Source organism: Gouania willdenowi, chromosome 19, assembly GCF_900634775.1.
Source record: "Gouania willdenowi chromosome 19, fGouWil2.1, whole genome shotgun sequence".
Taxonomy (NCBI): Eukaryota; Metazoa; Chordata; class Actinopteri; order Blenniiformes; family Gobiesocidae; genus Gouania; species Gouania willdenowi.
The window spans coordinates 3,347,119-3,369,352 of NC_041062.1; the positions used below are offsets into that span (position 1 = coordinate 3,347,119).

At 36.8% G+C, this 22,234-nt stretch overlaps 1 protein-coding gene across 2 annotated transcripts; it reads right to left on the reverse strand.

Annotated features, from left to right (window-relative positions):
- Window positions 1–2,626: 2,626 nt before the first annotated feature.
- Window positions 2,627–21,359, reverse strand: LOC114481179 (carnitine O-palmitoyltransferase 1, liver isoform). 2 transcript variants are annotated; one of them, XM_028475721.1, is made up of 19 exons: window positions 21,228–21,359; window positions 17,020–17,184; window positions 15,415–15,554; window positions 14,352–14,523; window positions 14,055–14,156; window positions 12,965–13,102; window positions 12,700–12,777; window positions 11,451–11,558; window positions 9,864–9,948; window positions 8,243–8,438; window positions 7,983–8,171; window positions 7,799–7,904; window positions 7,612–7,728; window positions 6,384–6,548; window positions 6,119–6,247; window positions 5,468–5,623; window positions 5,248–5,361; window positions 5,016–5,108; window positions 2,627–3,650 (listed from the first exon to the last, which is right to left on the reverse strand). In XM_028475721.1, exons 2-19 carry the CDS (start codon window positions 17,158–17,160, stop codon window positions 3,525–3,527), a joined length of 2,355 nt encoding a protein of 784 aa, XP_028331522.1. In that variant the 5' UTR covers window positions 17,161–17,184; window positions 21,228–21,359; the 3' UTR covers window positions 2,627–3,524. The 2 variants fall into 2 exon arrangements, with proteins under 2 accessions (XP_028331522.1, XP_028331521.1); XM_028475720.1 differs by lacking the exon at window positions 9,864–9,948 and adding an exon at window positions 10,358–10,445.
- Window positions 21,360–22,234: the final 875 nt, after the last annotated feature.

Here is a 22,234-nt window from a genome sequence, read left to right on the forward strand (position 1 = left end):
TTTTGTGTCTAGTGCAGACGTGCAACACAATAAACACACAAAAATACACAAAATGACAGTAAAATACACACATAACTCTAAATCACCAGATGACTACAAAAATAGCCAGAAATCTATGAAACAACAACAAAAATACAAAATATAAAAACCATTAAGAAAAGCCATGAAGAAAAATCTTTGTTGGACAGGCAATTTTCATTGTACATTTTTGTTGTTTATACATTCTTTTTAAAAGCGAATGTTACCTTTTATTTTGAAATGTGAGACTAATTACAACATTAAACTCATACTTGTGTGTTAAAAATAAAGACTTTTGAAACATTGATTTAAGACATTTTAATGACACTTAAGACTTTTCAAGGATCCGCGGGAACCCTGATATTTTTTTAATGTGCTGAACACATATTGCATGCATTGGTGTTCCTCAGGGGTCAATTTGACCCCAGGCTGTTTAAGCTGTGTAAAACGGTCACATTACCACCACAACCAATGGGGTTCATACTATCAGTAAATTTGGATGAAAACTATTTAACATAAATACATTCCAATTTAAAATTTTGTCCTGCTGGTGGCGCTAGAGAACAGTTTAAGGTTTTATTATCAATGAATAATTTATGTATTCAACAAATAAACAAAGTGCTTGACACAAACACTTAGTCAACAATTTTCTGAAAATCATTTTCTATCTGGAAGCAAATATCCCAGGGGTCAGATTGACCCCAATGGTAAAATGTATTAGTAATATTTGAGGAGGATTAATAAAGTCCAACCCCAGCATTCCAACTGTCAGAACTGAGATCATGTGTAAGTTAGTGAGTGAGCCGTCTCTCTGCCATGTTACCATGAATGTGGGGCTTGTATTTTTCAAGGAATAATGGTCTTAGAAATGGCGTAACTATTCACACAATATTAGCTCAGAGTAAACAAAAGGGCCTTGGTGTGGATTATTGGCAGCTTTTAGAGGCGTGAAGTGGAGTGTGGCGAGCAGGATGATGGATGAAGGCTTTGTTGGTGACCTCATGGGTGGAATGGGACGCAGAATGACAGGTGGTGAGAGATCAGAAAGAATAACAGAGGGAAACGGCAGAGTTTTAGTCTGAATGTGGACCATCACTGAGGGTTTTTCTTTATGACACAAAGACTGCAGATGTTGTGCTGTAACATCTGGACCTGTCAGCATAAGACAGTGGTTTCCATCCTTTTTTGGATCGTGACCCCTTTTTGATATCACAGATTTCTGGCGACCCCAAAGACTTTTTTTTCTATATTTAATTTTTTTGCTCTTTTTTTCCAAGTCACAAGATTCATATATTTTTTATAATGTATTTTATTTATTTAATTCCTTTTTTACTTTATACTGCCTGATATTGAACTACATTTATATTTGAGAAACTGAAAATATAGTTAAATAATGACGATGCATTCTGACTATTGTTATCCTTTTTTCTTCTTTCTGTGTTAACTCCTCCTACACTGTTAGTCCGATTTGTTTGGCTAATGTTAGGATAATGCTAAAGCTAGGTGAATGATAATGCTAGACAAATGCTAAACCCAAGTTGGTGTAAATGCTAGATGAAAGTTAATGCTAGGCTAATGCTAAGGTAATGTTATTGCTAGGTTAAGACTAATGCTAGGGTAATGCTATAGCTAGGTTAATGCTAATGCTAGGTTAATGTTAGGCTAATGCTAGGTTAATGCTAATGCTAGATTAATGTTTGGCTAATGTTAATGTTAGGCTAATGCTAAGGTAATGTTATTGCTAGGTTAATGCTAATGCTAGGTTAGCGCTAATGCTAGACAAATGCTAAACCTAAATTAATGTTAATGCTAATGCTAGATTAAAGTTAATGCTAGGTTAATACTAAGGTAATGCTATTGCTAGGGTAATGCTATAGCTAGGTGAATGCTAATGCTAGATGAATGCTAAAACTAAATTTGTCTTAATGCTAAATTAATGTTAATGCTAGGCTAATAAGTTAATGCTATTGCTAGGTTAATGCTAATGCCAAGGTAATGTTATAGCTAGGTGACTGCTAATGCTATACGAATGCTAAAGCTAAATTAATGTTAATGCTAGGTTAATGTTATAGCTAGGTGAATGCTAATTCTAAGTTAGAGCTAATGCTAGACAAATGCTAAAACTAAGTTAGTGTTAATGCTAATGCTAGATTAATACTAATGCTAGGCTAATGTTAATGCTATTTATAGGCTATTTATAGGTGAATACTAATGCTTGGTTAATTTTAGTGCTAAACCAATATTAACGCTAAGCTAATGGTACTGCTAGGTTAATCCTATAGTAGCTAGGTTAATGCTAATGCTAGGAGAATGCCAAGTTGGTGTTAATGCTAGATTAATGATATTGCTAGGTTAGTGTCAATGCTAAGACTAGGTTAACGCTATGCTAAGCTAATGCAGTGCGACATGTGTCCCATCCTCACAAGCATTTTCTTTAGGAATTGCAAATATTGTAGTTTAGATTGTGTTTTAATTTGAAAATGTGTGCATTTTTAGTCAGTAACTGTTTTTATTTTTTATCAATTACTCGACATTTCAGATGATCCCATTTAAATTTCAGACGACCCCAAGGTTGAAAAACACTGGCATAAAATATGGAATAAAGACATTTTCTTTCAAGACTGTTTTTATTAATAATAATAATAATAATAATAATAATAATAATAATAATATTGCTTAAAAAGGTTCACAAGAGCAATAAATGAACAAAACTGAACATATTTCAAGTGTAAGAAATTTAACATATTGGAACATAAATTACCGGCATCCCACTTCCAAGCTGCTCGGAACAATGACCCAGTTCATAAATTACAACTTGTATCGATGGCACTCGTTTAAAAAATATTGGTGTTGAAGAGAAAACACAAAAATACAGAGATAAAGGAGTACAGAGTGGAGTGGTGTGATAAAACACCCGTTCACACTGATCCATTGTGAAGGAATCGATTAATCACCTGCATGTATAAAAAGCACGACCTTACAATCATCATGTATGTAAAAAGCAGACGCATACATGAACACTTATAAAAGTCACAGACTTCCTCTAAGATTGTAAATAATGTCCTGGTGTGGTGGGGGGGGCACTGTTACGGCACTTATGCATTGATTGGACCATTAAAAAAATAGAAATAAACACCTCAGCACTCCACAGAACAACTCGAAACACATTTTACCTTTTCCAATAAATTCAACAAATAAAAGTTGGTGGTGGTATATAAAAAGTCCCTTTTTTTCTTACGATTTTCTATGCTTCTTCACATCGGTGTAAAGAGTGGTCTTTATTAAAAATAAACAGCGCGTTTTCATATCACGGCTCTGGAGTGTGTATATATATATATCGTCATTAACTAAACTAAACCCACGGCTTGATCCGCCAACTCCATGTTTCATCTTCACGCTGCTAATACAAACATACACAAATATAATTATCAGGTCCGTAATCCTCATAATTAAACCGTAACATCTTCCCTCTTTTTCTCCAATCATTTCTTCTTGTCGAGTGTCTACTACTGGTCTTTTTTAGCCTCTGTTGAACTGGGCTCTGGTTTGCTGGACTCATGCTGATTGGGGCTCAGCAGCTGGATCAGATCATTCATGGCTTTTCTGATTTCAGCTCCGAACTTATGAGCGTCCTGAGAAAGAAGACAAACACACAAGACTCACATAAACATCTCTCTGGGAATATTAGTGTTAAAGGGGAGGTATGATGAGAAAAATCACTTTAGAATGGTTCTGCTACAGTGATATACATTCCTTTAGCCTCATTCAGAGGGACAGAGTTGAAAAAGTTCTGTTTCCTCTCTTGTTATTTCACATTTCGTAAAAAGTCAGCTCCAAATGGGCTAGTTAGATTTCGCCCGGTGTGTGACGTCACCTGCCGGAAACTCCTCCTCCTGACAATCCTCTCTCCTCCTACCATGGACATGATACACGCCTCCTAGAATGTGAGCTTTTTTTGCGAGCCAGACCATTTAAAATATTCATTAATGCTGTTTTTCAAACTCAGATTGTCTCCTTTTACTTTTGTTTACTGCACTTTATGTTATTTGCTTAAAAACTGTTTAAAAGCAGAGTTTATACTTCTATTTTTCATTCAAAAATGTAAAAAAATAAATGAAAAAGAAAAGGAGGAATTTTTTTTTTTTTTTAATTTGACATATCTAAATATGCATTTATTTTTTTCATTCAAACAATGTGGGGGAAAAAGAGTGACCTACTGTGGTGCTACATTTGAATATAAGCAATAAAGATATAAATTTTTTCTAATCATTTTTCATTACTGTACCATGACTTTTGTCATAGAACAGACGCAACAGTCGGTTATCATATGATTTAAGAACAATTATCTCATAATAAACTAGATATGAAGTAAACACACAAAATGATTCCAAAAACACGTAAAATGTCAGAAAAAAATTACAGAACACACAAAATGACATAAACAAAATCAAAATTTACACAAAATGAACAAACAAATCTACAAAATGACTCCAAAAATAATATATAATAATTATACATAAAATGATTCCAAATATAAACAAAACAGCAAATATTCAAAATGTCCAATGTGAACATTTTTAAATCCAAGTTAAAAGCTCTCCTTTTTGCTGATTTTAATGTTTTTATTGATTTTTAACCTGTTGAATGTTTTCTGTTGCACTTTTTCATCATGTAAAGCACATTGAATTGCACTATACAAATATATTTGCCTTGCCTTTTGTACCGAGGTACGTAAATCTTGTGTAAATTAAAGTAAGTATCCCATTCGTTTTCATTTCAAAGGAAAACCTCAGGAAGATTAGGTCACATTTAATAACACTGTGATGGCATTTCAAACACGTTAATTTGTGATGTTTTACTATCATTTCCCATGACAATAGAAGGAAAATTATACAAAACAGCCAGAAAGTGAAGTTAAAAGGATGAAGATTGTGATGATGTGAAAGAAAAAGAAAAGTTATCTAGAAGAATTGAGAGCATGTTTTCCCTTCACTCACCGTTTCTGGACACGAGTGTTTGCAGGAGATGTGAAAGTTGATCATGTTCTCACCCACGATGCTGTAGGACACTCCGTAGCCGTCATCAGCCACCTGAGACACAAGGCGAAGGATCAATACAGGTCACACACACGTTCACACGTAAATCACACGTTAAATTAAAAAAAAAAGAAAAGAAATGGAAACTGTTCAGTAAGTTTGATTCTTTTTAAAAGAAAGTGGGAACACTGACTGGGCCAAAGCCTCCTCCACAGGAGATGTACTCAGGATAGTTGACCATGTCAAACAGCTCCACCTGCTGGATTGGAGTCTGACTTGTGGAGAGGCGCCAAGGCTCAGACAACACCTGAAACACACACACACGTTAACTGTGGTCGCACCATTGATTTGTGTTGAACCGAGTGACAAAAACAGTTCCACAGGAAAAAAAATGCAGAAACAAACACACACACCTCTTTCAGGAAAGGAGACTCTAGTCCAAGGTACTTTGACACCACGTAGAGACAAAACAAGTGTCTGTCGATGCCGGCTCCGGTCATTGCACAGCGATACAGTAGCTGATGTTTCTCTGATGCTGAGTGGAACAATCGCCTGCACACGTCAGCTGCCTGTGGGAAAGAAATTGGACAATTACACAAAAAAAGCAGTGAATGTATGTTTTAAGAACAATTATCTAATAGACCGGATATGAAGGAAACACACACAACATTTCCAAAAACACATAAAATGCAACAACAAAAAATACCAAAATGAATCAAAAAACACATAAAATGACAATATAAACAAAATTAATCCAAAAAAAAATCTACAAAATGACTCCAAAAACACACAAAATAAAGCCAAACATATACAAAACAAATGCAAAAATACACAAAATTATTCCAAATACAGAAAAAAATATACATAATAATATATAATATATACAAAATGTCTCCAAAACCAATACAACAAAACCCTAACCAAACAAAAAAATGATGAACAACAAAAACACCAACAGAACAACCACAAAAACACACAAAACTGATGCTCAGATTGCAACTGCAAACGCTGTGATGGTGGTTGTCCATCTGTGTAATTAAGTAAGTGCTGCTCCATGTTCTCACCTCTCCACCTTCCAGCGCTCTGACGAAGGCGCTGCTCTCATTGGAGCAGGAGCGGACCGTCTCCGTCCGGCCCTCCCTGAACAGGCGAGTCATGGAGGCTTCATACGTGAGGCAGAAAGTCTTACGGCTCTGTGACAAACAGAAAAAGGTCCGTTAGCTAATGTGTATCAAGTTTCTTTAACACCATTTGAAACTCACTGACCAAAGGTCAACCATTAACTTGCTCAGACACTTCCTGTACCATCCACGTATGTGAGCAGCTCACCCTGAAGTACGCCATCTGAAGCGCCATCTGAATGAAGGCATCTGGACTCACTCTGCATTTCTTCACCTTCCCTTTGCCAAAATCTCGGAAAGAGAACACATGGAAGTCGATGTCGTCAGCGATGGCCTGGGCCACTGCCAGAGACTGGGAGATCTGCACCTCACACTAGGAAAGGAGATGGAAATGGATTAAACCTGGCCTTTTATGAATAATCTTTAGAATAGAGAAAGCATTTGATGTTACATGCACAAAGACACAGTAGACTAGGCTCTTGTTTTTCACTTTTATCACCAACACATGTTGAGACGTGGTGGGTACAAGGTTGTCTGCAGAAAAGCTTCACTGCACTTAGTTTCTTTGTTAATTGAGAATCTTACAAGATCAAAAGCTCCATTATGTGCACTTATTCAGTCTTTATATGAGAATCTTTCTGGTCTTCCTCTCTCTTCTTCCATCTTTAAAAACCATCTTTTCTATTTAGGTGAGACCATACCAACCCTTTATTTATACATTCCAAATTGCTCAAATGTGTTGATATAATTAAGTTACATACAGCACATGTGTTGTATAAAGCAGGGGAAGATCTGCGTTAGGACACACTTAGCATCTAACTGGGCTTTTCATTGTTGTTCTGAGAAGTAGCAAAAGAAGCGATTCCCTATATTCCCCCAAAATAAGCTATAGAAAATAGGTGATAATTTTAGATATAGCCAAAATATAAATCTCGATATATTAATATATTGCCCAGCAATAGTTGACATATGTGTGTATGTGCATTTGGTTGATTATTAATGAACCACTGATCTTATATATATAATATGTTTAACCCTGATGGGTTCTAATTTTGTTGTTTATTTTATTTCAAAGTTCGAGATGAATAAAGATCAAATCAAAACTAGGCAAGGCCTTGCAAATACGTATTTGGCAATTGAAATTGGCAAAAATGATAACCTGGATTTGTTGACAAGTTATATAATGCAGGAAAAACAGAAGACTGATTTTGACCTTAAATATGACCTTGAGCAAACTCCAACGAGAACAATGTACTGTTGTATTTGGCAATTTTCAACTGCCAAATACAACAAGCTACAACTCACCTAAATAGAAAATACGTTTTTTCCCCACTTTATTCTTCATTTCTCTGATGATGAAAACCTGCAGCTCATGACAACTTCCTATGTTGCTAAACAATAAAATATATGGAGTCGAGAAATGTTGGTTAACTGACCTCTGGAGGGATTTCCCAGTTGAGTTTCTGTGGTCGTGGCAGGGATGAGTCCACGTTGCCTTTGCAGTGACCCTCTGCATTATAGCCAAGCTGGAAGCTGTCGGTGGCCAGTGTGTACTGGAAATTGATTTATTAGCTTTACTTCTGAATGTAAGACATCAGTCAACATTGATTCTAAGCTCCTTACCTCCCATAAATGTGCCAACACCGGTGCATCAGCCCATGAGTGCTCTGCGTTTATGCCATTCTTGCCATTCTTGTAGTAAATGACTGTGAAGGATTTGTCAAACCACCTGTGTGTGCAGTTTTTGATGCAATCAGAGAAAATATATCTAATATTGAGATGGATTCAGTCAAAAACTGAGCATTACCTGTCATAACATTTCCCATGCAACAGTGACTTGGCATAGCGGTCCAGACTAGCTGCTGGGTCATCTCCCATCATGCCCTGCTCATCATCATCCAGGCTCACAAAGAAGGCGGCTTTTTCAATGCAGTCCAGGGAGCGTTTATTAACCCCACTGCTGAAATACTTTGTTCGTGCTTTAGCCCAGGGAATTCTGGGGAAAAACAGATAAATGAAATACTCAATGTGCTTCAGTTTGATTTTTCTGCTTAAATTCACACCGACCTGTCTCCGGCTGTCAGGGCTCCAAGATTGGCTTCTCCTTTAGAAGGGGGCGACGGGTCATCAAGTATCCTCTGAATCTGGAACTCAATCTCTCGTGGAGACAGGAGTCTGGCAGCCTGGTACACCTTGAGACGGAAGTATCGACCTCTGTGGTACACCACGATGTAGTCGCTGTCTTGCCAATGCTGCACAGTATCTACACACGTTAAAAGATGCAAGAAAAGAACAAAAGTGCAGAAAATTAAGCAAAGGATAAAGAGTAACTAAACCCATGTTTTCTGCTGACCTGCCACTAAGAGGGAAATAAAAAAAAAATGCCTTGATTATAGGCGTTACTGCTGTAGCAGTAAGACACGCCCACTCTATCAGCCCACACCGTTGTGTGTAGAGACAGACGGTAATACATACAATGATGCATCTGTAGACACACAGACATAGCGAGTTCATAGGCTAAAATGTGTCACTACAACTACAGGCACACACAATCACGACCTAAAGCTCACACACAGCCTTATAGACACCACTCAGGGGCAAATAACCCTGCTCTCGCACACATAGCAATAAGACGGACAACGTCCACGCAAGACAGACGGGAATACACTCATAGTATGATGTGTCTGTAAATACACACATAGCTTGATGAACCTTCAGATTAGAGCAGAATCTGCTCTTTACAGAACCACAGTCAAAAACATCACCGCACACGGAACGCAGTGGACTTCCTTAATGAAGCTGTCAATCAATGCTCACTGAGGGCTGTGATTGGAGGAAACCCTCTCCCTCCTCTCAGATTTCAGAGGAATCTTAAAGAATCAGTTTCGGCCAATAGCAAAATTCAGTTATAATTGCCGGTGTTCAACACTTACAGGCCAATATAACGGATATTTTACAATTAAATACGTAATATTAAAATACTTTTACTAAAATGTGAAGAGTGGGACTAGGATTAATAAACAGCACTACTTAATACCCAAATATATATGTATTCAGCAGAAAAAAGTGGGTTTGGGGTTTAGTTACTCTTTAAAAAGTAATAAAGAGCTGAGAAAGTAGCAAGGAATAAAATCTAAACTACAGCTGAGTCAGGCATAATGATGAGAGACTGTGTGTAAGATTTCATTACATAATATTAACTATAACCTGATGGACCAGTTACAAGCAACTAACCCAACATTTGTTGCAAACAACAGCACAGAAGTAAACAACTGGTAGCCTGAAATGTTTCATTACTTTTAACCTGCTCTTAGAACAGGGGTTTTCAACCTTGGGGTTGCCTGGACATTAAATGGGGTCGCTTAAAACATCTAGTAATTATAAAATAAAATAAATTACTGATTAAAATGATCTGTCTAATCATTGTCTGGAGTTGCCAGATATTTGTGATATAAAAATGGAAAATAGGAACAGGGAGTGGAAATCCTGCCTATGGCATCCAACTACATAATAGTTAAAGATTAGGCTGCTAGGGAAAAAGATCTTTGTAGTTTAATCTGACTCCAATGACTTGATCAGGATTTTTCATGCTTTAAAACAAAATCATGCATCCGACGTAAATGGAAAAATCAGAACAACAATTTGTTAATAATTCTAAACTACAATCAAGCCAGAGTACAAATAATACCTGTTAGTGTCCCAGGGATTCGACAAGTGTCAAACATCCGCTCAAACTGATAGGAGCAGCAAGGAACCGCAGACCTCAACAACCACTGAGCAGGAAAATGACAACAAAGAAAAGAGCAGAAAGAAAAGGGGGGAAAAACCCAGATGATGTAGAAAAGTGGGAACGTGAAAGCAGAAGGACAAAGTAAAGATGTGACAAAGGATGAGTGGGAAGAAGAAAACAGGGTTAATTAGTGTAAGACACGACCATTCCAGGACCATATCCAGATCTGAAACAAGACCAGACGGCAACGAGGAGACAGAAGAAAGTCGACAGTCTGAGCGTTGAAACAAACACATGGTGACACAATGATTCAGACCCCCTGCTGGAAGCACGCATACGTTCCCCTGATTTCCCCTGCTATTCTCCATCCGAGCATGCCTCAAGCGTGTTACCCAGTTGTAACATCTTAATTTAACTCCTAATGTTCAGAAACATTCACATTTGAGCTTTACCCGTCTCCTCTCCAGGAGTGCGTGTGGTGTTGAATATCCTCTCACACTGAGCTGCACACAGAGGAATGACAGTGCCGGGTATACGACTCTGGGAAACAGAGAAGCCAAAGCATGGGGAGAAGAAACACAAAACAAAACAGAGGACACCAGTGGAGGAGATGTAGAGTAAAAACAAAGTGGAGAATTTGAAAGAATGAAGAAAAGACAAGCAAGCAAAGGAAAGGAGAGGAAGAAATGAGGTCAAAGGGCAGATGATCATGGCATGAGAACACAAAGGAAATGTCTGTCACACTTTGCTTGAAGTTTCACACATAAGGCTGATATTAAGCTGTCATTAGCATTAATAAGGTGTCATGAAGGATGTCATTAAGTGACGTTCGCTAAATTATGACACTTTTGGAGCTATGTTGGCATTTTTTAGGTTAGGTGAAGGGATCTAGTGGGATTAGAAGTTAGGGTAGAGGTAGGCAAGTTTCATCACAGCGGGGCAAAAACAAATGTGTTCGCTTGATCGGAGGGCCACATGATAAACATTCATGTCAACATTTAGAATAATGAGAGATCTAAGCATTAATACAGGAAAGAACAAGAGTTTTTATAGTAATTTTGTGTGTTTTTCTGTCATTCTGTGTATATTTGTGTGTTTTTGGATTTTTCTGTGTTTTTCTGTAGTCTTTTCCTTGTAATTCTTTGCATTATTTAATGTATTCTTGCCCTTGTTTTTTGTATTTTTCAGTCATTTTGTACATTCAACGAATGAGGCCCCCGAGCCACCAGTTGTCTATTGATGCTAATGACAGGTGTCATGTCATAATAATGACAGCGCAATATCAGCATTTATGTATAAAACTTCAAGTAAAGTGTTACCGAAATGTCTTTACACAAACATGACACACATTTATATGCCTGCTGCTATAAACAGAGACAAGATGAATAAATGAATGTATTCCACTTTGCTGAACCATCCTAATGTCTACATAAACACTGTTTATCAATCAATACTGAGAAAATGATAAGAAACGTCTGTTTTTGTCACTAAAGCAGACACTTCTGATGCGGATCAGCCGCTGCTGACACAAAGAGATGGACTTACAGGTTTGATCTCCTCTCTATTGAGTTTGCGGCGGTAGAGAAAGAAGGCGTGGATGCTGTTACCGGCCCTCGCTGACTGGATGGGCGTCGGAGTCACGTATAGAAAATCCTCAAGAAAAAAGAAAGAGATACAATCAGATCAATCAGAGCACAAACATAGAAGAGAGTGGATGCCAGAGCAAGCAAAACAAGTAATATGGACCAAAACTCGTTTTTTTTTTTTTTCAAAATGGCAATATACGATTGAAATCTAAATACAATTCTGGGTTAAATTTGCTGATATAATTCATTTAAAACCCAGCTAAGTAGAAAATGGCTTTTGATTAATCAGATCTGCAATCATCAGCCCTGATTGTCAGGTGTTCTCTTGCATTTTATTTTCAATTTATATTTAAAATATGTATTGAACAACTGAATGAAACTGACTTGTAGATTTTTAGGAAGGTGAATTATGAAGTTTTATGAATGTTTTTGTTCCATTTTAGAATGCAACATTTTTTTATTGTAAATTTTGTTTTAAGAGTGAGTTTTAACTGCTGTCCAGGGACGTGTGAGTGAGTTCTGTAGCTTGGCTTGGTTAAGGGAAGGTCTGCATTAGCAACTGTTCTTTTCAGTGCGATTGGAGAATTTGAAAAAGCAATGACTCCTAAAATGAGTATTTTAATACAAAATAAGCTATGAAATAAAAATATATCATTATATTAATTATAGAAATCTCGATATGTTGCCCAGGCTTAGTTAGGAGTGGTATTAAATTGTCTTGATCTAATGGGTAGTATATAATATTACTGTATGTACAGTACATTGTTTAAGTATATAGAAATAGATGTATGTATAGGTGTGTAGGTACATAAATATGATATGTGTATATATTCAGTAAGTAGTTTACAGATAAATTGCTTATACTGGTTATAAGAGGGGGTAGCATTAAATAAGTCAAATTTCTTCCTACAAAATCCTCTTACTTTGTGTTTTTGACTTGTTTATATTGTTTTTGTTTTTACATGTTAAAAAATAAATAAATCAAATAAAAAGCATTGACTGGCTGTAATGTGGTGAATATGTAAAAATGTGTACCTTTACGCAGTTAAAAAATATTAATCTTGCTATAAAAAATACAGATAACATACAATCATTATAAAACCAGACAAAAACTTGGAGTTCGGCTTTTACTCATGCACGTTTTGGAACAAACTGTAATTCTAAGCATTAAATAAATAATTATGATTATTAATGACTTATTTTCTCACCATGCCATAATAATTACTGTTGACCATGATTGGGCCCCGGCCTCTCAGGTAAACATACTCCTCCCACCAATCGCTGACCTGAAACGCACATAAAAGCCTGGTGAGATTGTTAATAGCACAGACGGCAGTTCTTGTTCCTGCCAATTTAAAAAAGATACATTATTTAAAAGCACCAGAGCCTCACAAAGACATGCATTTTTAATGGAATTACAGATTTCTCTTCAGGTTTCCTTGCTTTGGACATTCAGTGAGGACGCTGACTTACATAGTTTGCGGCCCAGAGAGATTTGAGCTTGAGGTACCACTGCAAGCGATTACCGACGCTGCTCTCAAACTCTGCGGCCAGCTTGGTCATGCGTTCGTAGCCTGTGTCGTCCATTAATGGACGAACGGATTCCAGGTACTGCACAAAAGAGATGATTTAATATAATAATGTACTCAAGATTGGGCTCAATTACAATTTTCAATTATCCATGTTCAATTACAACTGAATTACAATTCTGGTGGCTGGCATTTTTTCCAACTACAATTAAATTTGCAACTATTATTTTCCCCCTAAAACTCAAATATAATAATGTTCTCAATTACTATAAAATAATAATAAATAATAAATATAACCTATAATAAAATATAACCTTGCTCTTGTGTTAGCTTTCTGTAAGCATCTGTTATGATAACAGATGGGTTTTGATCCATGTCTTAAAACAGCTGTAAAGTACACTAAAAAATGCATTTTTGTTTTTTTTATCTCTTGGTTACCTTGTTAGGCTTACTAATCAATGGAAATATTGGTATTAATATTTTTGGTGTGGTCGTCAGTATACCCCTCGATTTCATTTATTTTTAATGGTATAGCAATCCCCGATAACTAACAAGTAGTCAGAAAACTTGACTGATATGAAACATATTTTAATAATTGTTAACTTTATGTATGTGTGAGCCATAGAACTGTAATATGGTTCCCCGGGTTTTGTGTTAAATAAAGTGCAAATTACAGTTTTTATAGAATTTCCATGCGAATTACAATTACAGAGTTAATTTTCTGAACTCAATTACATATTTAACTAAGATTACAACAGCAACAGATGTTTTATAATTATGTCTAATTGTAATGAACAATTATGTGTTTACAATTATATTTGACCCCAACCCTGACGTACATATCGCACTGGATTCAATCATCTTTCCTTTCAACTTTTTCTTCTATATTAAATATATCTATGTTTAGAAATTATATTAAATTAAAGCTATCAGATAATCTTGCCACAAAACAGATAAACCAGATTTGAAATTGGTTCCATCTATTTACACTGGTCAGCATTTTCTCATTATCTCTGCTGAATCTGTCATCTCACCCTTTTCACTGTGTCCTTAATGGTGGGCACAGGGAGGTTTGGCAGAGACCCCTGGTAGCTGTAGAGCAGAGGCTTTCTGCCAGAGAAGATACGCACCAGTGCCTAATATAATAGACAAGGCCAAAATCACACACACAAAAAAAATCTGCAAGCAAAATGTCTTTTTCTTTTGAAATCTCAAAAATCTGCAACACAAAGGCTGAAAAACCACCTACAAGCCCAACTGCAATCACTGTGTTAGTGTTAAATGCTAGGATGACTTAAAGGAGTGTTTATAAACTTAGGATAAACACTGACCACCCAGATTTTGGTGGTGGTGGACATCTTTGCGTGCTGCTCAAACATCCAGCGGTGATAGGACAGCAGCTGTTTGAGGCACAGGCGCATGGTGAAAATGAGCAGGAGCCACAGCATCGTACTGAAGAGCACGGCCGACACCACTGCCTGACACTGTGTGCTCATCGACTCACTGCAGAGGGGAATAGAAAGAAAAAGACAGTGAAATGACAACAACTAAAAAAAGTGAGGAATAAAAAAAACTAGGGCTGTCACTTTAAAAAATAACATGCTAAAAAATAACTCCAAACAGCGTTGAACCTTTCTTATTTCAAGAGTTCCTGGTATACCCATAATACTGATGCACAGACTACAATACAAGACACAGCTGCTCAGCTTTGTTTGCGATAATTTTGGCTTTTAAAAAAAAAACACAGGATGGAAAACTAAAGCGTAGTTGTGTGCAAATTGTGCGAGAAAGGCTTTGCCTCATCACTGGAGCTTTGCAGTCTTCACTACCACCTCAATGTAGCAGCTAGCATGGACAGCTAGCATGGACACACTAAATACTGCTACATGCTAATAGCTACAGTAAATACATGATTTTAAAATCCATGCCCTGTTATCTAAAGTCTTAGATGATTAAATTTATTAGACAAATAAAAGCTTGAGATTTCTACCTAACATTTATGTGTTTGTGTAATTCAGTTCAATTCAACTTTATTTATATAGCGCTAATTACAACAAAAGCCATCTCAAAGCGCTATCAAAAAATAGAATTCGTAAAGGAAAAAAAAAAAAACAAATCCACATAAACAAGCATTAGCAATTAAAAAGCAATATTCAAATATAATTAAAACAGTTTGCCATCGCTGAAAGACCTCAATATGGTAAATGGTATTAAAAGTTCATATTTTCAACATAAAAGTGATATTATTGTCGCATATTTCTTATACAACCGACATTTAAATGTTTCAAAACCAAGGAGTTTAACATGAATGATTAAAAACAGCAGTTGACTGCATCAAAACAACTGTTCAGGATTTGAAAGAATAATAAATATTAGCATTATAACATGTGTTACCTGACTGGCAGATGCTCCTGTATCTTAGCTATCAGTCCCATGGAAGGGTCGGAGCGAGTGTACATGGTTGCCAGGATTGCGATGACCACGAACAGCCAAGAGGAAGGACTTGCGGGATAAACCCCGGTTATCACACTGTTCTGTTAATGTGGGAGGAGAACAACACATTGTGACGATTATGGACAACTGTAAATCTCATTGGTAAACAATTCCTATATTTAAGGAAATAACACTTTCAGACACATAAGCCTGTCTTTTTGCTACGCATTCACCCACAGCTTTATAGGGAGAATTGTGTGATATTTTCCCAACACATGCATGCAAGGGTATATTCCTATAATATTACCATTTGAGCCTGATGTTTAATTAAATTTAAGAGAGAAAATAAAGACCAGTTCCGTTTCAGGAAGTAAATCCCGTCTGTTTTCAATGTTTATGTAGGGCCCTATAAAATCAACGTTAACGGAATCGCGGAGTGGACCAATGAAAACGAAATCCACTGCTGAACGTGGCACAGAACGTATTTTTATGGGAAAATGTTTCCGGGGATCGCTCATTAGATGCACCTCTCACCCCCCTCCCATCCAGGCTGCTTCAAACAAGAGCTGCATCCAAATATTCCCTCCTATCTCCTCCATAACTCAGTGGATGATGTCACGGGGTTAAGTAAAGTTGTTAGGAAAGGAGTTAAGAAAAGGAGATCAAGTTTGTTTTGATAATCAGACACACTTCAACTAGGTGACGTAATAATCCGAATGACGTCTGCCGTGATGAAAAAACTACAAATTTCCAAATTTCCTGAAAGCACATTTATAAGACTTTCCACTGATATAATCTCAATGTCAGTTATAATCTGATAATATGTCTTACATATAATAACATGTGGGTTTTAGATTATTTAAAGTTGTTGCATTGGTAACTTACATGATCTCCGCCCCTTGTCGGTCATCGTGAGTTTCCGTAAGCGCTCGGATGTGCATGTCCATTTAAATGTTGTCGCCGCAAGGAATTGTGGGTTGGCATTATGTGGTCTCCTTCCGTAAAGGATGCATCAGTGTTTCCGAGGCTAAAGGAGGTTATAAAGGAAGCATTGAGACTCCTTTCCCCAGCTCAAAGAAAATTGGAATGCTCTTTATCATGGCCACCTCTTAAACACTTCCGGGGGTTAAGGAAAAGTGGATAGGAAAGGAAATAGGGGGGACTATTCGGACGCAGCCCTGGTCTAATCCACCCAAACCACCTTCTAAACTGCCAAAAAAACTACACAACTCATCACTGACTCCTAAATACAGAGAACTTATCAGTGCCCGCTTAACTTTATTGTGCATTTGAAACTACATCTGTTTCTCGTGAAGCGCTGCCACGCTCAGTGAAAACATGATCAGTTTAACCTGCTCAGTGTTTTAACAACATCTCATCAGTGCTACAGAAGATCCGTGGATAAAGTTGTCTATTGCTGTGGACAAGACCATCGATGCCAGAGATTGTAGCGTCTTAAACATCGTAGGTTCATGATAGCTTCTAATACTTTAAATATTCTGGTCCCTAGTGGCGATATAACTGATGCATCCTTATGGTTCTCCATGCATTCTCCAAAAAAAGTACCTTAAGTCGTGTTAGACGCTTCTTCCAGGATCGCACACCAGAGAGGTAGATCTCACTGAGGGCCTGGTGGGACAGCCGCAGATCAATGCCCTCTGGAGTGACCGTGAACTGGAAGGCCACCGCCTGGTGGGCTTCTGCCATGATTCCTTTACACAACCAGACGACCTGTGATGCAGGGATAAGAAATAGAAAGTATTCTGTGAGGCCAATAGTTTGAAGAGTCCAGGAAACAAAGAAGTCAATAAATGTTCAGCATTAAAGCCCTGCTGCAGGTACATGAGATACAACATTACACAATAACTGACTTCAAGAAGAAATAGAAATGATGCACAAATATTGCAGCATTTAAAAGGGTGTTGCTAACGTTTGCAAACAGCCCACACAAAAGACAAACAAACCTCTATTATATTTGCAAAGGAGCTTTGCTTATGTAAACGTGGTGAAGGGCTTTTAAACTAGAAAATGCAGATGATCTGTGGAGAACTTTCAAAAACTTGTGCTGTTAATGCAGACAATGCATGACAGAGAACAATAAAGAAAAGGTCATATGGTGAAGTTGCAAATGGGGTTAAATTACATTAAAATACAACAAGAAGCCAAAGGCATCTCATTATCACCAACTACCAAAGTGAAACACATGATTTTACGATGATGATACATAGCTTTTATTTCCCTGGGAATTAAACATTATTGAAAACTGTTTTATTACAGCAACCAACCCTTTCATTTTGAAGTAACGAACATGTTCTTTTCACTCTGCTTTATTAGGACCGAAATAAACAGTTGCTAGATAAATCAACCTATTTGCTTTTGCCAACAAAACAGCAAATGTACAGATCATGAGTCACAAAAATGAGAGGGAAAAAATGAAAAAAAAAAAACACCCAGAACTCTAATTAATTAACAGACTCCATTAAAAGCAAAGTCTTCAAAACAAGTGATGGAATTTCTACAGACAGAACGAAGAGTTTGCTGGTTTGATTAGGTATTTAGATTTATAGTAGTTACTTGTTACTCATTTTATTTCCAAAGGGAATTGATTTTCCTTTGGAATGGGATAAAGCCCTGAGGGCTACACACTGACACACTGAGCACCCTGTGGAGGCGACATCTGCCACTGTGACTGTTATGAAACACCATTACCTTACCTTGTTGTTCCCAGGTCGACTAAGAACCTGATGTTTGAGTCCACTACAGTCAATTTTATTATGTTAATTAAAAATAAAAAAAATCTCAAAATCATATTTTATGCATATTTAGCCACTTTCAAAGGATTTGAGAGTGTATCACACAGTTATTGAAGGAAATTGCTTTTTTGAACATCTAAATCCCAAATAACACAAGTCTGAATGAAAAAGATCTTCCCAAATTCCTAAAATCAAAAGGTGTGACTTCCCTGCATAATCACCATGTTAAAGGCCACTTGCAATAATCGTATTTTCTCCATTAAACTCAATGATCTGTATTTTTGTTGTTAATTATAAAATTACAAAACACTCCTCAAAACCCATCTGTTCAAACTTGCTTGTCCTTAACCTTTCTTTTACTTTTCTTTTTAATTATAAATCTATATAAAATTGATGCATTATCATTATTTTTATTATTAAAATGACCTATATAAATCACCTTTATGTGTATGTGGTCCTTACTTAAATACATAGAAACATCAGCCTCATATGACAATAAATCGTGGCAATGGCTGTCTGTACGGTTGCCGTATCAATATACCGACATTCTATCTGTACGCAGCGCCCCTCACTGGCTAGTTTAGGTCACGTGATAGGTCAGTCATTGGTCAGTTTAGGTCACATGGCTAAGACTAAACCTAACCGTAAACCTAACCCTAAAAATTGTTGCAATATAGGGTTATAACCTAAACCTAACCCTAAGATGCTACGTACAGTACGTGTACTTCGGCAAACATACCAATAACACCGGGGGATGTCTGTACGGCAACCATATGAGTAGACACTTTCATAAATCATTGCTGACCTATTTTCAAAAGAACTGCCATTATTTGCTTGTTCTGCAATGCACACAGATTAATAATCTACAGTAGAAGCAGCAGCGAGTTAAAAAGGCACATAAAAAGGTGAATGATTAAAGACAAGACTTATATACACATGATATGAACTCAAAGTAAAGTCAATGATGACATAACGGTACTCTGAAGGTCACTGGTTCGAATCCAACCAGGTCCATCATTGCTGGATGCTGAACAAGTCCCTTAACCCTAAAAGTTCCCGCTAAATGAAATTGTAGAATCGTCGGCGAAAAATAGTCCAACACATTATAATTCTATTAATGGTGTTGATTTGGCTTGAATTTAAGCCAAATCAACGCCTGAATATTGTTAGTGTTCACTTCCCAGAGACTGAGTGATCATTCAACCAGAAAAAAGGCAACATTCATTGTGCGTTTCCAATGCTCACATGCCCATTGTTGATGCTATCAGCAATGGACAACGTCAGCAAGCCCTGAAGCACCCTGTGACTGAACAGGATAAACCAGTACATAAAAACATGAATATGTACAATGGCAATATCTAGTTTGTTTCAATGCAAGAACAAAACATTAAATTATATTGAATCAAATAATTTAAAAAAACACCTCATTGAACATTACAACTAAGTTTTCAATTATCTCCTTTTTTTATTTGACTCCAAATATGGTTTTTCCACATAATTAAAAATATGACTCACAGTTTAAACGCATGTCCTCCTCTAATTTGTTGTGGGTGCAGCTTCAATTACAGCAGATCTTGCAAATCTTTACTTAAAGAAAGTGTCTATAGATACGTTAAACGTAGCCATAGCCCCCGGGAATATGGGTGCGTTTTACGGACCTTTTCTACATGAGTGTGTTTTCACCCTGTAAGGATAGCCAAGTGGTCTAAGGCGACTCAAGGATTCTTTCTTACGCTGCCGTGGGTTCAAATCCCACTTTTGACATACATTTTTTCACTTTAACATATTTAACACAGCAAATTCCACCTTTAAAAATACATATACGCAAAAAATAAACATTTTAGGGTATTTCCTGGTTAGGGCTAAAATAAAAGGGATAGCGGAAAATAAAACTGACGAACGTTAAGTCACGTGGTGCACCTATCACTGGCCAATAAGGGGCGCTACGTATGCATATAGTGGCAGTCTATGAATACGTTTAACGTATCCTTAGCTAGGCCTTATTTAAAAGGAGTTCAACAACCGCTTAATAGAGGAAGTAGAGAAAATCTTTAATCGAATAAATGTCACCTTTATTATTAGATTCTAAAAATTCCAAAGATCGATTATGTGCATTTTTACAATTGTAAATAAAAACCAGGCGAGTCATAAATTGGATATTTTATTGACACTCGAAGTGTCATTAAAAGAATAATTGAGCAGCTGACTAATCTTCGAGACTTTAATAATCAGGATCAAAATTGAAAAATGGGCTGATAAAGCAACCCTACTGTAGACTAAATACACAATTTATAGTGTCAAATGTTCAGTATGATTGAGTGTCTTAAACTATTTTAAAGCAATGTTTTGTTCTTTTGGAAGCTGTGGATTTCCCTTTAGTTTAGGAACTAAAGTGTCTGCAAGTCTGAACCTGCATAAATCTCACACAGAATTTAGCAGCACTAACATAGATGCACTCAGCTTTTTCACTTTTTCCCGTTAATATTTTGTATTTTGGGTTTTATATGGACGTGATAATAAGCTTGTTTCTGTTTAAACAGTAAGAGGAAGAAGAAGGAAAAACCTGTGACAGGAAGCAGCTAATGTGTAAACTCCATAACATGACGAAGAACAAGTAAAACATGTAGAACCCTGTCAACACAACAAGGAAAATGTTCCCAACAAAAATACGCTGCTCATAAAATAAGCTAGTTATTGATTTTACATGAGTAACATAGGAACAATTAAACATATTTTATGTTTTTTTCTTTGTTGAACATTGTAATTTAATGTTATCGGCGTTGATATAATTAACGTAAACCACCAAAACTTGGTTGCTAGCAACAAATTTAGCTAACGATTTAAACAGCTATGGAGGAGTTTGATTGTAGCCGCTGCTGCTAGCCTCTGTAGCCGAGCTGCCCTGCCCATTATGTGGCTGCCGACACGCAAACAGCTCGATATAAGGCTACAGCGGACATATTTCTGTCTGTGACTTCCCAGACGCATAATAAACACTTTAATTAAAGTGCGGCCACATACCTATGGTTGGTTGGTCAATGGAGCAGGTGATAACAGGAGCGGGAGCAGAGAAACTTCAGCGGCGCTGCTGTGCGCTGACGGTCGGCCTCAATGTTACTGATGCTCGCCTCGTAGAGATGAACCGATGCTGCCTTCATGGACCGCAGGACATCTCACAACCGTTGGGATTACAACTCGACAGGTTTACACTAGCGGTGCACGATATTGTTTTTTTTTTTGGGCCAATATCCAAATGTGACAAGTAACGAAGTACCGTACTTTTTTTTCTTCTGGTATCTGTACTTTACTTGAATATTCATGTTTTTGGTGACTTTTTACTTTTACTCCTTTTTAAAAAAAAAAAAAACAAATATTCGTACTTTCTACTCCTTACATTTGAAAAAGAAAGTGTCTATTTATACGGTTGCCACCGTTACCCCCCGGTGTCATGTATTGAGTGCGCATCATACTGAGATTGTATATGCGCGCAAGCACACTACCGGAAAATTAATTATTGCTAAAAAATAAATAAATAATAATAATTCATTTTTATTTATTTTTGTTTTCAAAGTGAACGGACGTGTTTTATTTGTTTATTGGATTAGGTTAGGGTTAGGGTTATAATCTCAGTACGATTACAAACTCAGTACGTGACACCGGTGCTACTGGTACAGTTTGGTTTAGGGTTACCGAAGTACAAGTACGTAGTACGTAGTGTCTGAGGGTTAGGCTTAGGTTTAGGTTATAACCCAATATTGCAACAATTTTTAGGGTTAGGGGTTAGGTTTACGATTAGGTTTAGTATCAGTCACGTGACCTAAACTGAACCTAACCCTAAAAATTGTTGCGATATTTAAACGATAAAAATATGTATGTATATGCAATGTATATATTTGTACATAATTGAAAACCAAATGTGAAGTTTAAAATGTTATTTTGTGAAGGACTGGTATAGGCAGCTATAATATCCTTGATCTTCTGCCTACTCCTTTTGAGCACTTTCTCCTAAAATAGTAAGAAAAAATATT